General features: G+C 45.5%; 1 protein-coding gene across 1 annotated transcript in view; it reads right to left on the reverse strand.

Moving 5' to 3' along the window:
- LOC119432548 (neprilysin-4-like) overlaps positions 1 to 14595 on the reverse strand; it is an 811607-nt gene extending 797012 nt beyond the window's left edge. The window contains exons 1-2 of the mRNA XM_049658290.1: positions 14474 to 14595; positions 747 to 966 (exon numbers count right to left, since the gene is read on the reverse strand). Coding sequence (XP_049514247.1) covers positions 747 to 966; positions 14474 to 14547 — 294 coding nt within the window. The 5' untranslated portion in view covers positions 14548 to 14595. The remainder of the gene's footprint in view (positions 1 to 746; positions 967 to 14473) is intronic.
- Positions 14596 to 16780: the final 2185 nt, after the last annotated feature.

Genomic DNA, 16780 nt, shown 5'->3' on the forward strand with positions numbered 1-16780 from the left:
AGCGCTAGTGCCGTTGCGGCAGCTATAGCACCGAAGCAAATATGAGCAGGCCGAGTGACGCCTAGAGGTGTGGCTTCCTGTCACCTGCAACTTCAATTGGACCCGGCAAGCCTAGGTGTTCTAGTAGTGAGATATTACTTTCAGTAGCATATCACCCAATCGGAAGGCCAACCTATGGTGGTGTGCCCCAGGGAACTGATGGTGGTTTTAACCACTTCAAGCCCAATACACTGTGTAATCGACTCCAATAAGCATTTGAATCGACGTGCTCAAGCAGTGCAGGTTATTTGCCTTTGCAGGTGAGTGCAATTATAAAATTTATACGCGTTGTGCCTCTTACGCACCAATGCACCAACTAGTAAACTTACAGAACTGTGCCGGGATAACGCAACAATTCTTACTGCTCTGTTCTATTTCTTTCGCATCATCCATCGCCCACGAGCAGCAGATCACTGTGAAAACGTTTGACTGTCTGGACAATAGCCTATACAATAGCCTGGGCAATATAATAATAATTCGATAGGAATAAACGTTTGGTTGCCTGGACAATAGCCTGAGCTATTGAATAATAATTGTTTAGGAATACTTCCATTACCCTTAGCCATAAGTGCGAAAGAGCGCAACTCACTTGATGGTTTCATCTGCGCTTTCGTTTCATTCGATACGTTATATCTAGGCGACCAAAAACCTTGGTTTACAACATTATGTAAAAATAAATTCAACGTTTTACAGTGCGTAAAACTTACCTCATTCTTAATCGTGACGTGGTTGGGATCGTTGGTAACGTATAAATAGTCAAGAATGTCACGCGCACTTTCGTCTATCAAAGCTATGCATTCCCTCCAGTTACGGCTCCTCGTTGTACTTTGGGTGACCTCATAGGATATGGCGTCTTCAGTGCTCATGTTTACATATTGAAGGTATTGATAGATTGTAAGGAATCCTGCATAATTATAAAGAGTGTTCCTAGAAAAGTAAAAAAAAATGTCACAGACGTCCGAATATTCCGAGTGATATTCCGACGTTAATTGTTCTCGTGTAGAATCGCGCACCCAATTTGCTTAGAGGAAATTGTTCACTAAAAGAGTACTACACACTTTTATAGCATTAAATATTTCATGCAGAGGGGTCAGGACTATGATGCTTTACCCAGCCGAGTGCTCACTGCAGGAAAATCTGAATATGGTACAGATTTCGTATGCGATACTACAAATATTTTTCACAGCAGTTTCAAGAACGCTAGCGTACTTTTGTAGTGGAACAAGATCTCGTCCGTAGTAAAAATGTGGCCTCATAAACATTCCAATATGCCAAACCTCATGCTGAAACTACACAGCGTTTCTCTTACCCCCTTAAAATTGAGTTTTTTTAATCATGTTTACACATATCGTTCGCTAGAGAACCAGAAATATTGGCGCCCAGCTTTGGCCTAGTTGCTATAAGCAGGTGCTTCATCTATTATTAGACTCATTACAGACGCATGAATCATAGTTCACTGAATGTATAATGCCCGTGCACCGAGGCAGTTGGAATTGTCTCTCTTGATTTATTCGTCGTACCGTTCAGCGATTATTATCAGTCGTTCAGTCTCATATACATTACTTTTTAAGAAACGAGGGCACCACAACCAAAGCATCTATAGGCAGATTATCATTGTATTAAAAACCAGCTGTACACATCGTAGGAAAATTGACAAATTCAAATAAGGGAAAATATACACGCGTATCGCTACAGAAAAATAAAATTGGGGGCGATTTCAGGTGTTCTCTGTATCCCTTTCGACTAACCTACTACATAAATTGTGCACTAACCAGTCCCGCAGCAAGTCCTTTAAACTTGCATAGAATACACATAGGATGATATGCAACTGCGTTCACGCAACTAAAATGTATGTACAGCTAGAACGGAACTGTATGGTGACCATAGGCCTTCCATCTTAGCTATGCATGTCTTGCTGCATAGCTTTTCTAAAGGGCAGCATCGTGTACGACATCGGCTTATATTGGAAGTCTACTTTGTTCTCGACAGAATGATTGCGTGAAAGAACAAATGGTACATAAATATACTGCTGTAACATACTGTGTCTACAAGCTAACGTTACCCAACCTGTTAACACACAAAGAAATGATGAGAACAGCCCATTGCAAGATATAATTATAAAATTTAGGATGTTTGGTCGTCACAGGTCTGACGACTGAAGATCACATGTCTTATAAGCGTATCTTGCACTGTGTTTTCTTATTCCTTTTTTTCTTATAACGGCTTGGACAATGTTAGCTCGGATACCCGATATACAAGCCTTTAAAGGAATAATAATTTTATTAGCACTTTGAGGGCAGAACATATTCGCAAGAACTGTGCTCCAAGATCAAATGTTTACTTACAGTTTGCCGTAAATATAAAAATTTAATTCTGGGGCTTTAAATGCCAAAACCAGTTCTTATTATGAGGCACACCGTAGTGGACGGATCCGGATTAATTTTGACTACCTGGGGTTCTTTACCGTGCTATAGTTTGCGGGCGTTAAAAATTGTTAAAACTTATGAATGTATCAAAACATTGCTGTAAGCAACATTTTGTCTCAAGAACTAGTTACTCGCACCAATAATGTACACAAAGATACGCTTTACAGTAGGAGATACAGAAAACTGTCTAGCAAAATTTAAGGCGATCAATTAGTTCACCCAAAAACACGTTTCATCAGAAGAAACACGCCAGAAACGAGTCAGAAAAAGAAACTTCAGCAGTCGCCCCAAGAAGAGGCCCCCCGGGTGGTCGTACAGATATAAAAACTGCACGCACCGCAGTGGATAGAAATACGCGGACTACAACCGAAACAGGAACCCCAACCAAAGGCCAAGTAAAATAATCCTTATTGCGCCGTACACGATTACCTGAGTGGGCGCTCGACGTAAACAAGTCAAGTTGTGCGCCACAGTGAGCGGAAACTCAATTCTACATGACTTTGGGTGACTCCATAGAAATGGCAGTACCTATCAACGGCCCATGGTGCTGAATACGCGCCAAATATAAAAAAGATTGGCGCCGTAAACGTCCGACAAAATCCCCCAAAGGAATTAAACAAATTTCTGCCTCTTAGTTCTTGGAATGTGACGTGGGGACTTGATCGTGTTCTCGCCGAGCGATCCGTGATCTAGGGCAATAGTAAGGGGGCGACTCTGAAGGCAGTGTCACAGCCAAGTGGACTGATCTTGGAGGAAGTGTAGTGTATGGTCAAATTGGTCACATTGTGGGGTCCCCACGTCTTACCGCCTTGATTGGCTCACTTGTTATCGTTATGATACAAAACACTGCGAGGAAGATAAACAGTTATATGACATTCAAATAACCCCATTACGATATCATCGCATCAAATATTTTCAGTGTATGCTCTAAATCAGTACGTTGTTTTTGCAGACGAAACAAGAAAGTACAGTTCAAAAATCTAGGAACTACAGCCACTGAAGAATACTGAACATTCATAATATGAGGCCAAATCAGCCAGCAGCCAAGCTGGAAGAGCAATCTGTAAATATAACTCCTGTTTACGTCACACCGATAAAACTACCAAGAACTTCTCGCAGGCCTCCAATTTGTACAGAAATGCTTATGTGTAGGGGTAGCGCAATTATTTCTATAGCATAAAGGCAAGCTATTCTATGATATGCAGCCTGACGTTGTGAACGGTGAGAAGGTAAAAATCGGAGAGGGGGGAGTGAGCAGAGCATGCAAGATATCGATTGCAGGCGTATTTAGTAGCGTGCGAGAAGTGGATTAGCGACGACTACTGACCATTGTCTTCTTTGGCATTCGATGTCATCTGTGGATTACGGTGCTCACCGACCATAACTCTGTATTGATGAAGCCGCTTATCACAACATTAGTAGTGGTTCTAGAAGAATTTTTCTAGCGAAATTTAGCTACCGTTGCCCATGCCTTCTGATGAATTGCCTCGCCTTTGAGCTTCTGTGAATATTGCAGGCAGGTCGCTTTAACCTGTAAGCTGAAGGACTCCTGACGGATACTGAGATCAATAGAAAATGTCAAGCAATTATTTGTAGTTTTCCAGAATTTGTAAGCGACCGGCAATCTGGTTGTCAAGGCCCTGCTATATACCACAAACATACAAAATGGCTATTTTAGAAAATAGTGCGTACCTTTCTTTTCGAGGAAAATTAGACTTGCTTTCAGCTGACCACACATTTGACCTAATAGACGTGCCAATTTTGCAATGTCAAAAACGATACATAAACTTTAGGTATTCAAAATTTCCTTGGTAACGCGACTCGGTCTACATTTTCTCGACCAAGGAACATGAAAATAAAAGTTGTCTTCCTTGTTCAGTGAGGCATATGAAGTTCATTAGCTGATTTTCTTCTTACTTCGTAACAAATTCAGAAAGGCAGCGGCTAGTCTTGTACCCACTTCGGTACAACAAACACCAAACGTAGAATAAGATGGCAAGGGCTTGCTGCAGTAGTGGAATTTGAGCACGACAATGATAGGAAAGACCGACATAAAAGAATTGCAGCAGATGTAACGAAATGGAAATTACATACAGCGAAGCTTTGTCTGAATGTATAAAGAGTCGAAACACGAGTACGCGCATGCACGCACGAACACCCACACGCACGCACATTCACTCACACAAACACACACGTGCTGGTGCAGACAAATTATGCCTGCCTTTTGTTAAGTGGAGTTGCTGACTACTAGCGAGTACGGCGGACGCCTTGAACGCGTCACGCTTTCGGAGCATGCGCATACATACCTAGCGCAATTCAAATTCCTTCTATCCACAAGAAGCGCTTACTTCCTCATTATCGTGCAGCCGCGCATGCACGAAGGCTAGCGTTCTGATTTTCTTTTCATTCCCCTGCACGGCCGGCGCTGCCACTGGCGCGCTGATGATGATGATTTATTGGCATTCCCTTTGAAACGGGATGGTGACAAATGGACACCTAGCCCTTTTGAGTTACTCAGGTATGCTATACAGGCTTTTCATTCTAGCAATTTCTTGCCTTTTTTTTTCCTTCTTCAAAACTTCTCTATATACCTTGTATATATACCAGTGCCTGTAACGCATCCGGTCGTATTAATCTCTTCCCTGCTTTTTTTTCTTTCTTTCTGGAAGGTGTACTTTAACTACTGTTCTCACTGGGTGAATCCCTTCACATTCCGTTACGATCTGCTGAGTGGCCTCCGGATCTTTGCTGCAACATGCATATGCCTCATCTAGTTCCGAATAATTGCTCCGGTATGTTTTGGTCCTTAGGCAACCGGCCCGAGCCTAAAATATCAACACATCGCCCTTTGTGTTATATTTTCTTTCTTCTCATTCTTGAAAATTTTCATTGTCCTTTTTGTTTCCATTCTCTGCACGCAATTCACTGTCTCTATTTCTCTGGCGAAACCACTCCCCAAGAACATGAGCCCAGCACACCACATCGGCAGACGGGAGGCCAGAGCAAAGACTTGCAATAGGCTGCTGGCTGGGCAGAAGGGGATATTTTTCAGTGACGCCTCCAAAGACAGAGGACAAAGCTGGGCGACCGTAACGGTGACAACCACAGAAAAGCTGCTAACGTGCGCGACGCTAAAAACAAACGACGTCGACGAAAGAGAAGAGCTGGCAATTGCACTGGCCCTCACCATACAGGGCCGGACCAGAGTGGACACAGACTGGCAACAAGCGTATAGAAACTTCCAGTCGGACTGGGTGTCTCGGTTGGTGCTTCGGGCGCTCAACGGCAAAGAACTTCCGAAAGGGGAAGAGATAGAATTAATCTGGGTTCCGGCCCACTCCGCAGTGGATGGCAATGAGTTTGCCCACCAGCAGGCCCGAGCGCTGTCACACCGGGCCACAGCCGCAGAGAAGGAAGAGGAGAATGCAAAGACCCAACTACTCGTCACGTACAACGACATAGTGGTGTATTACAGAAACGGGAAACAGAGCTTCCCCGAGCCACACCTCCAGTTAACAGGGGAGCGGCAGACAATACATAGGCAGATCCAGACAGCGTCGTATCCCCACCCCCGAATACTAAACCGGATGCACCCGAGCCAGTACGGGCAAGAGTGCCCTGTGTGTCACGAGCCAGGTACACTCCAACCCATGATAGCAGAATGCAACTTTAGCCAACAACACCCACCACTCCTCACCAACCCTAACCCCAACATCATCCCCCTACCCATCCATCCCCCTACCTTCCTGGAAGACCACCTTTGGCTCGTAACCAGGGGCCAGGTGGCAAGAACAGAATATGGATTCCCGTAAAGTGGGAACCACTTCCATCTTGCGCATGCGCTGAAAAGCTCATTAAATAATGTTTTTGATTCATTCATTCTCTTACTTTCTTTCTGATGACTCCTGGTTGTCTATTTACAGTTTCAATTATCCTGTACTGGTTGTCAACTTGCTTGACCTCTTCCTCCATTCTTTGTCCACGCTTTACAGGCACAGATAATTGTGCACTTTAGCCGCCCATTTATTTTAATCCATGTTCCTGAGTCTTACCCCGAAACTATATGTGCTCTGTGCTTCTCTGGCTTCGAAAGAGGACCAACCCATGTCACCCTGCGTTGCCTCATTTGTGATTTTACCGTGGGTCCCAAAGCCAACCGGCTACTGATGTTTGGTTAACTTCCAACCCCCACAATACACTGTCTCAGCGGATGGATGGATGATATAGGAGCGTTCCCTCTGAAACGGGGTGGTGGGTTGCGCCACCAAGCTCTTGCTGTTATTTTGCCTAATGTGCTACCTATATTTGGGAAAACACCCAGATACAAAGAATTCCCAGCATCAATACTTTTGAACCATTACTGGAAACTCTGTTTTTGTACGCCTTCGATGTTTGTAGCCGCCCTACGTTTCTGCCGTTAAAACCTCCAATCGCCTATTACTAAGTTCTATGGCGGACATGTTTACTTTCCCCCTGCTATCCCCGAACCCAAGGGCTTCGAGGAAGCCAGAGGAGCCTAAGCTGGCAGCAGGGTACATATCCTCACATTGCAATAAAACATGTTTCATCGCTGCCCTAGCGTTATCGCAGCAAGCACGTGCATCTTCGCCATGGGCGCCTCACTTTATAATGTCACGTAGTAGTGACAGTGAAGAAAACAGTCGTAAAACTGTGTATGACGAAACTGGTTCTTTATTGGGCAAACCTGCCCCCACAAAAGCAAGCTACACTCGAAGCACAGAGATAGCGGCGAACACAGTCGGCGATCGTCGAAAATCTGATCAGCGGCGAAACGCGTCGGCTTTTATACATGAGTCATCGAAGGTTCCAGATTAATCCCTGGTGCGCGCGTGTCTTCCAGAAAGTTCTAGAGAATTCGTGGTGCTCATACAATCAAATTACACGAGCGTTGGTGACAACAGACAACGGATAGAAGCATCGATAACGTTCGAGAATCTTCTGATACATGCAGGCGCGTCCTGTGCCTAGCGATAACGTTTAACATTTGTTAGCCGGTAAAAAGCGGCCACCGGTGAAAGACAAATATGTATACGTGTCAATAACTACGTCTTCTAAGGCACCCTGATCTCGTCTCGATAAGGAGCTTACCTTTGAGTTATAATAAATTGTTTCTTTCCCGATTTCGATTTTTTTCCTTTGATGTAGATAGTCATATCAGGTTTCGTTTCCATTAAAGCCTCTCTCACTTTGTATTTGATGTTCTTGGTTGCCGTGGTGCTGACCATACCGGTCGCATGCTTCATGGTAAGCTTCCTAGTTGTTTTCCTCCTCTGTGAGTCAATGTTGTTATTCTACAAGTATCTGAACACTCTCGCACCCCATTTACTTTCCTCCATATTCCTCAGTCGTTCTTCAAAATCAAATTTATTGCGATAGCAATTATATGGACACTCCAAAGCGGATTTCTGCCGTCGGCGTCGCCGTCGCCGTGAGGTTCCGTATGACGTCAACGGCGATGAAATTGTCGCCGCGCTCCGGAAGCTGTATGTGCGAGTGAAAGGGCGCGAGGGACGCGCGCTTTCACGGGGAGTGGACCCACGGCAGAGAACCAACGTGCGTTCTGCGCCGTGCTCCCTTAAGGGCTGCAGAAGTAGGCGTCTCTTTCCTCCTCTACAGAAAGCGAGAATGAACATTTTATTACAAAAAGAAACGGTAGTGACAGTGTGGGAGGAGTCCGGGGTCCCTAAAACGATCTCAGCGACAGCACGGGCCCGTTGAACTAGGGGCCGGCCGACCTCGGGAGGCGCGTCGCGGTGGGCATCCCCCCACAGCTCTTTGGTGCGGAAGGGGTGCAAGATGACTGGCAGAGGAGGGAATATTTTTGCGGTGCACTCCACCGTGACATGGAAAGCCGTGGGGGAGCTTCTACAGCCCGGGCAAGAGTCTGCGTAGCGCTCAGGGTAAAATTTATGTAGGGAGAGGAGATTGGGAAATGTGTTTGTTTGGAGTTGCCGGAGTGCCACATCTTCCTGTGCCACAATGACAGCGGCGGCGGACCCATGGTGTGTCTAGCTCGTGTATAGTATTTTAAAACGTGTTTGCATGTGAGCGGGGAGCTCGCCTGATCAGGACTCCAATCCTCGTCATGCCGGGCAGCTCGGAGGGTAATTTCTCGAGCGACCGCGTGTACCCGGTCATTACCCGGCAGTGAGGCGGGGCCAGGAGTCCAGAGCAAGTGGATGCATTGTGGGGCAGCCTCCTTTACAATCACCATACATAGAGAGCAAACGTGACTATTTCCGTCGCGCGAAAGGCCGTGGGGGGAAGGGAGGGAAGGGAGGCAACGTTTAGCGGCGGCACCAAATGCGTATTTATATAAAACGTTGCGAGGCCAGAAGGTGGGCAAGATTTTGGACGCAGCTCGACGCAACGTTTAGAGATACTTTCTATAAACGTTGGCTCGACGAGTTTCCCATTCAGATCTCGTCGAAAAGCTCCGGGCCGCCCCCAGAGGCACCAGCAACAATTACCAATGCCGCGCGCGTTCGTTGCGAACACGGGAAAAACGCCCACGGCGTTAACAGTTCTGCGTGTTGCTGGTGCTGCTGCATGTCCAAGTTCATACAGCTGATGTAACTACTATCCTTACTCCGTATAGCTCTCTACGATCACAATTGATGCTTCGCCTTTCGGGTGAAATTGCAACAATTTTACTCTTGGCCTGCCTTGCATCAAAATTTGTCCAGCCCATATCACCATACACAGCTTCATTAGTAGCCTTCCCGTGAGCGCCCAATGCGAGGCGTCCTACTGACCTTTGGTTGCCATTGAGTCCTGCATGTAACCATGACTTCAATCAAACCACCGCATTTACAAATGTAAGCACTGCAACCATTACACCTTTCCACATACGCCGGAGCACCTCTTACCTATTGTAACCCCAAAGTATTCTGTGTTTCATTATGGCCGCATTTCTCGTCCCTTTTGCTATTATTGTTTTTTTTATGTCTCCAGATGTCTATGACCTTCATTTATCCATATACCAAGATACTTATATTCTTTTACCCGAGGTATTTCCTGGCCCTGTATCAACACTGTATGTTCACTGTTTTCATTAAATACCCATAACACCTGATTTTCAATACTAAATTTCTGACCTAAATTCTAGCCTTCCTGACCACAGATATTAGGCAACTGAAAAACATAAAGGCTGTATGCGTGGCAATGCTCTCCTACCAAAGAGTATCTTTCCTATCCGGCATACAGAACATGAAAGCGAAAAAAGTATGCGTAAAAAAGGACAACAGCAAATCAAGCAAGAAATAAAGTTCCATATTTCGATAACGCACTCTGTTTGACTTAAAGGGCAACTCCGGTGATTTTTCGATATAAACGGATGTCGTCGAAATTCGCTGGGTACGTTACTCTGTACACTTCCGTCATGTCCTCAAAAAAGCAGATTTCAGAGTCGCACAGCTTTGTTACAAATGAATTTAATTGACTGCCTCGAACACCCTACCTTACCTCCTCCTCAGTTACAGGCCACGTTGCGAGTGACGTCAGGAATGGTCCACGCGGAGCATGCCGGGATCGTGCAGACGACAGCGTCGAGAGCGCGGAGCTAGGAATCGACGATCGTGAGCTAGTGCTGTCGCGAGAAGTTGCGTTCCCTGTGGACGCGGGCAAATGATGAAGGGGGGGGGGGTAAATGGTGTTGCGTTGTTGGCTGCACGAACTTCAGCCCTCGCCATCCGCACACACAGTTTGAGCCGATGCCGATCGCGGTCAGCCGAGGTTACGCCTATAACACAGTCACCGAGTTCGCGCGCCTACTGCTGGTGGACCTGAGGTACTGATCTGAAGTTAATTCAGCTATTAGGATGAAGAAAACTTCTTCTGTAGTTCAGTTTTGACCATCCGGATTTGGAATAAACTATTTCTCATTTCGTACAGTGCACACGTAAAAAGCTTGAAGCGACGACACGACGCGCTATCAACATCCGTACGTTGCCGTTCTCGAAGGCGGCCAGTCGCACTCGCCGGCGCTTCCCTAAATTAAATCTGACTACGTACATGGGTTTATTTTTACGTAATTAATTGTTGTGCTGACTCATTTAGCTTCCAAAGTGCGCTGTTTTCCTCGTATACCATAAATTGGCAGCAAGCGGAGACCCCTTCAATACCGCAGCGTAAACAACCATCTCGTTCAGCTGCCAACGGTGTCACATCGGCGTTTCCGCTCGAAAACTATGCGTTCTCTAAATGAACGATCACACACGCAAAGTGCTCGTCTGTATCAACTTATGAGACACATTGTGTGCATGAAGAGAATACGAAGAACATTAAGTAGGCACCATAACAGCGCTCCCGTACTACGGCCTCCCGCTCGTGTGTGGTCGCTTATATCAGCGCAACTCAGATGCAACGCGCAACGGTGCTTATGTGCACAAAATAGGCGTGTTTTGCTATGTTCTGACATTAATTGATGGTACTGATGAGCAGCTAGCATTATATTTAAGGCGAACGACGAGCGGTCGCTGTACCTGCCGATGTAAACAAATGCACCGGATCGGTGATTTGGACTGTCCGCTGCGTCCTTGCGGCATACTAATGCGGAAAGTCGTCCTCCACATCTTGCAGAGAGTATGCCAAGTGCTCCCCTGAGAAGGGGTAGAACACCTACAATAGCAAGCAGCACGTATAAAATCAGTGGTTAGGGCTACGCTTGGTCTTCATGTTGCAGCGCGATATGTTGCTCATATAGGCGCTGGCTCTCGTGGTGGCGGGACGAATGCTAACGGCGATTCGGGGCTATTGAATTCGTCAGAATCATAGCTGTCACTGTTCCTAAGAGGTGGTGCAGCTTACAATGTCATCCGAAGGTCCGGCGCGGTCACGAATCAGATGAGCGCCTGCTCTTCACCGGTTTCGTTCGCACTGCGGGCAACACCGGCATGCGTTGCGCGCCTCTCCCGCCGGGGGTACACTCGTGACGTCACACAAAGAGGTTCGCTCGGCGGCTTGGTCAGGTTTCGGTTGCGTTTTCGCGCTTTTTGTTTATTTAAAATTATTTTCGAATTTGCGGAACAATTCTCCTATCAGGCGCGTCACAGGAACGTCTCGGGAACTTAAATATTCCATTACCTTGACATGGTAAAAAAAAAAAAAAAATCGCCGGAGTTGCCCTTTAAGGTGCACTACCTGTATGGATGACATCAGCTGGTGTGCGGTAGCGCGGTGATTTCGTAGTGTAGTCAGGAGTAACCTAATAGTCCAGTGTGCCGATACGTTGAAGTATCTTGCATGGCCCTAAATAACATCGCAGTAGGTTTTTCCGAACTTCCAATCGGCATGTTGGGGTTCAAATGTAAACAAGGTCAATGGGCTGGTGCTGCAGATGGTGTATTCGAAGATTGCAGTATTGTCGGCCAGCAGTTTGCTGGTTCTTAGTGCACAGGCTGGTGAATTGTCGGTCTTCTTCGGCTCGCTAGAAGAAGTCGGGGACGTCGAGTTTGCCTTCATTGTTGACATTAAGTAGCACCACGTCAAGCGTGATTGCACGGTTTCTTCCGTAAACCAGCTAGAACAGCACAATCTTTATTGGTTCTTGCACTGCCTTGTAGGCAAATGTTACAAATGGAACAAAGCATCCCCTTGTGTTCCACGTCGACGTACATTGCTCACATGCCTATTGAGGTTTTATGCAGATGCTCTATAAGGACATTATTGTGTGGGTTGGAGCCGGTTGTCTTGCAGCGACTTGACTGGCTGTACTGCAGGATTCCTTGACTAAGCTCCGCCGTAAATTCCATTCCTGGGACTGTGATGAGGACTTCTGGAGCACCTTATCGTAGCCGTATGTTCTCGACAAAGCCTTTTACCTCTTCTGCTTGACTAAGTTCTCGTCAGCGTATTGGTGTCGAAAGCCAAACAAGGTCATTGGGTTGCATGCTTTATCCCACACAGCATGTTCGAAAATTGGAAATTTTAACGTTGCGTTTGAACTCTCTTGGCAATGTTCGAACTATACATGGGTGCGATATATTTGCGTGACTCAGCACACAAGGCAACTCCCGCTAGCCAGAAGGGACAGCACCATGCAACAAGCAGGCTTCTAAAAATAGTCTCTTGACGAGCGCCATCCATGGCATTGGAAGCGTGTTACCTCAAGATTGCACGATATCGACGATAAATTTTCATAGCTAGTCAGTGCTGAGCGAAATATTAGAAATATTGGCTTAAAGTTCACTGGTAAAACCAGGAAATGCACAAAGCAGCTTAGAAACCATCGGGACATAGTCGTTATTTAATGGATAATAAACTGAAATTGAAAGACCACATGAAATCGTGATAAAGCTAATCAACGAGCTGGGTTCGAAGAGCAAGGTAGTGCTCACTCACTAATACCACAAAGCAAATGAATAAAACAAATAAAATTTTGATTCGATGGCACGAAAGTAAAACGAACCTCATCTACAAAAGCAAAGGTAACAAGCACAACACGGATTTGTATAGAACACTTGCAAAACAGAAATGGAGACAGTGAATTGGACGCAAGGAATGGAAACAAAAATGACCGTGTAGATTTACAAGAATGAGAATTAGAAGGGAACATCTGTACAATAACAAAAATGGCAGTGCCTTGCTATTTGAGGGTCGAGCCGGTTGCCTAAGCACCAAAATATGCAGCAGCAAATATTCGGAACTAGATGAGGCATGTGTATGCTACTGCTGTAGCATACTCATGCCTCATTCGGAGACTACTTAGCTCATCCTAATGGAATGCGAAGCGATTCACCCAAGGAGACCCATAGCTAACGTAGAACTTCCAGATGCGCTTGGATTTAATGTGGACGGATGTATAAAACCAGTAAGCAGTTGAGATAAGTAAGGGACGCTTAGAGTATTGGTGGGAAAAAAAGCAGGCAAGAGATTGATACGACTGGATTCGTTACAGGCATTGGTTGCGGTACAAGGTAGATGAGAAGCTGTGAGGAAGGAAAAAGGAACGATGGGGAATACTACGTATTTAAAAGAATTAAAGTAAATTTTTTTCGTGATAAGTGCTACATTACCAAATGGAATATTGGGATCAATTTCTTTAGTTTCAACCACATAAGAAAATGACATGATGAATTAGTTACCGGGACAAGTCAGCTGTTAGGCTGATTGCATATGCATGTCTTGTACCGCTGGCTAACGTCATCGCATAACCGTATGGCAGCGCTCGGAACACTGCAACTCGCCTGCTTCTATCTGATTTTGCCCCTGATATCTGCTCTTCGTTGTGGCCGAAAAAAGTAAATGGGAAAATAGGCCACGTCATGTACCGTCTAAGAAGAGTCTGTTGCTGGGCCTGTTGGTGCCGTCTGACGCGGTGGAGGAAATAATTGAGATATTTCATCGGTATTATTGAGATCAGTTCTTCAAACAAAATAAATTATGGGGTTTTACCTGCCAAAACCACGATCTGATTATGAGACACGCCGTAGTGGGGGACTCCGGCAATTTGGACCGCCTGGGGTTCTTTAACCTAGACCTAAATCTAAGTACATGGGTGTTTTCGCATTTCGCCCCCATCGAAATGCAGCCGCCGTGGCCGGGATTCGATCCCACGAGCTCGTGCTCAGCAGCCCAACACCATAGCCACTGAGCAACCACGGCGGGTATTGAGATCAGTTCTGTGTTTTCAGGCCTGGAAAGGCCTGAAACCTAGATTGAACTAGAATTCTAGATTCTAATTCTAGATTGCACCTATAATAGCACCACAACATAGCGTGATGCCTCGACGATGTGGAACGCTTTAAAATTCTAATGCTAAAGGCATTCTCAACAATACTACCCTCATAATGGCACACGCTCAGGGTACGCTAAAACAATGTTACCTCGCTCAGCATCTAAACCGCGATGCCAGATACAGTTGGCGGGTGCGCAGAAGGTGCAGAGGTGATCACTTATCACAGCGACGTGTCACGTATATCACAAAGCAAAAACTGTCCAATAGAATGTCGTAAGAAAAATTATGCATTATGCAAATTGATACTTACGGGTTGGCGGTGGCTATAAAGTTATTTAATTTGTCGTAGTAGGTATTATGCACATTGAGCGTATCTGTTTCCATCAATGTGATGTTAACCTTTCCAAATTCCTTTTTCAGTAAGTGAGATATAGGAATCTAGGAAGAGCGAAAAATGATTTGTTATTTCTCAGGCGGCCCACGGCGTTCACTAGACCACCCAATAAAGTTATATTCCATGTACATCCCGTTAGCGAGCAAGAAATAGAAGGTCATTTCAAGTCAGAATGTGTAGGCGTACATTTGAAAATTATCAAATACGTGATTAAAGCCTTCTGAAGATTCATCTTCAGACCCGTGTAAAATAAAATGTCTACCAACACTGTCATTTCCATGAACAGTTCACATAGACTTATGAAAATTTCGTACTGAGACAAAGATGCGTTCTTAACTAAAGCATCAGAGTAATACAGCTTGAAACAAGGCTGTTTTCGCTTGCCGACTTGTCTCCTCAATTTCATTTTTAAATTTATTGTTTCGCAAAGTGGTCACATGTTTGTACAGATATGAAATACGGGAAGAGGTCTCGTCGTCATTAACTGCACTGGGACCTTCGATGAAGGTTAGGTGATGAGACGAATGACTATATTGTCACGGTACCGTTACACAAGCGCGCGCACGAGGACGCCGCGAAACGAAGACGATGAAGGCGCGCCTCGGCTCGTGTGTGGATTTTGTCAAACTGCATGGTGTACGCATATATATATATATATATATATATATATATATATATTATATATATGCTCCTGTAAATATATATTTTGCATCTCGCTTGCCTTGTAACAATATGGCATCAAAATAAAGCAAACTCACGGTATTGACCCAAAATCAGAACAAATATCAGAAAGACCACACACCCCACCACACCACAGCACACCGCACCACGCCATACTGCGCACTCGTCTATGTGGACGCCATCCTAAACAGCCATCCGTGGCGCGCCGGGCGCTGCAGGCTTGGTAACGCAGCGTGGCGCCATCTCACGGCCCGCTGGCGTTGAATAAAGCACAAGTAACGATGTCTCAGCGCCAAAGGACAGTCAAGTGTATGGTGCTCTGCGTCTGCCTCTTGAACGTCGCCATTGGAAATGACAAATAAAACTTCAGCGTACTAGAAGTTACACTTTCAGTAATATTGTGAAGAAACATTAGGATGAACTCGGAAGCAATGTTTTGTGTAACTTGTATGCGCAGTAACTAGCATACGTAATGCGGTCCTGTAGACAGGGTTGGGGGCCAGAGGCCGGATTTGCATAACTTTTGACTGGTTGCCCGGATGATCTCGTTTTGTTCTCGCCACGATGCGCGGGTGTTATGGTTTGAGTGCCTACATAATGGCTCTGGCTTTTGGCTCAAGGTACCTTGAAGGTGGCCGACAACGGGAGCTAAAAGCATTTCATGCTTCTAAGTTGAGCTGCAAGTGCACTAACTTACAAAGTGACGGTTGGATAAGAAGGTTAGATATTTCTATGTCCTCCACTCGGTAACAAGTGCTCGGGCATTACATTAATAAGCATAACGACCTAATAAGCACAACAAAGACATTAGGTGCATTTGATTTCTGAGCCACACTAGATGTTACCAGACGCTGAGCAAGGTTAGCGTTGCCAGAATGGTTAATCGAAGCAGAAACATGTGTGAAATAATCAAGACGTTGGCTAGTCCCGGTATATGCAGCTAGCATATTCACGTTTTAACGCGACAGCGTTAAGGGTCCTCTGTGGCAGAAAATCTGGCAACCGGCGTCGGCGTGCGATATTGGCGGTTGGCGGAGAAAATCATCCCCAACCACCCCAACCACCCCGGCTGCGCAGGCCCTCCACGTGGTGCAAGGTTCTGGTGAACGAAAATTGATTTTCTCACAGTGAAATCCGTCAGAAAAATGGTAAAGTACGTCTTTACCATTCGGTGGCGGATTCGCCGTCTGACTGTTTACAAATCAGCGTCGGATATTAATTTGAATGTACGAGAAAACCTAATTCTGAAACGAGGAAACTAAAACACAAACCCCTTTTCCAGCATTTCTACCAGACTTACAGCCGCAAATTCGGGTATTTTACTTGCGAAAATGATATCCAGATGGTGCTCGCACTCTAGGCAGGGAAAATTGGGACTTCGCCTGGTAATTCGTTTTAGACACGCGCGCGCGTGTGGGCAACAGCAAACAATCGATAAATTAATAAAAAAGGGGCTAGGGCCCTCACATTTTAATATAAGACTACTTCTATTGCTCCTTGAGAAACGTCTTTCCAGCAATGCTTTTCTGTTTCAAAGTGTAG

This window comes from Dermacentor silvarum, chromosome 11, assembly GCF_013339745.2.
Source record: "Dermacentor silvarum isolate Dsil-2018 chromosome 11, BIME_Dsil_1.4, whole genome shotgun sequence".
Lineage (NCBI taxonomy): Eukaryota > Metazoa > Arthropoda > Arachnida > Ixodida > Ixodidae > Dermacentor > Dermacentor silvarum.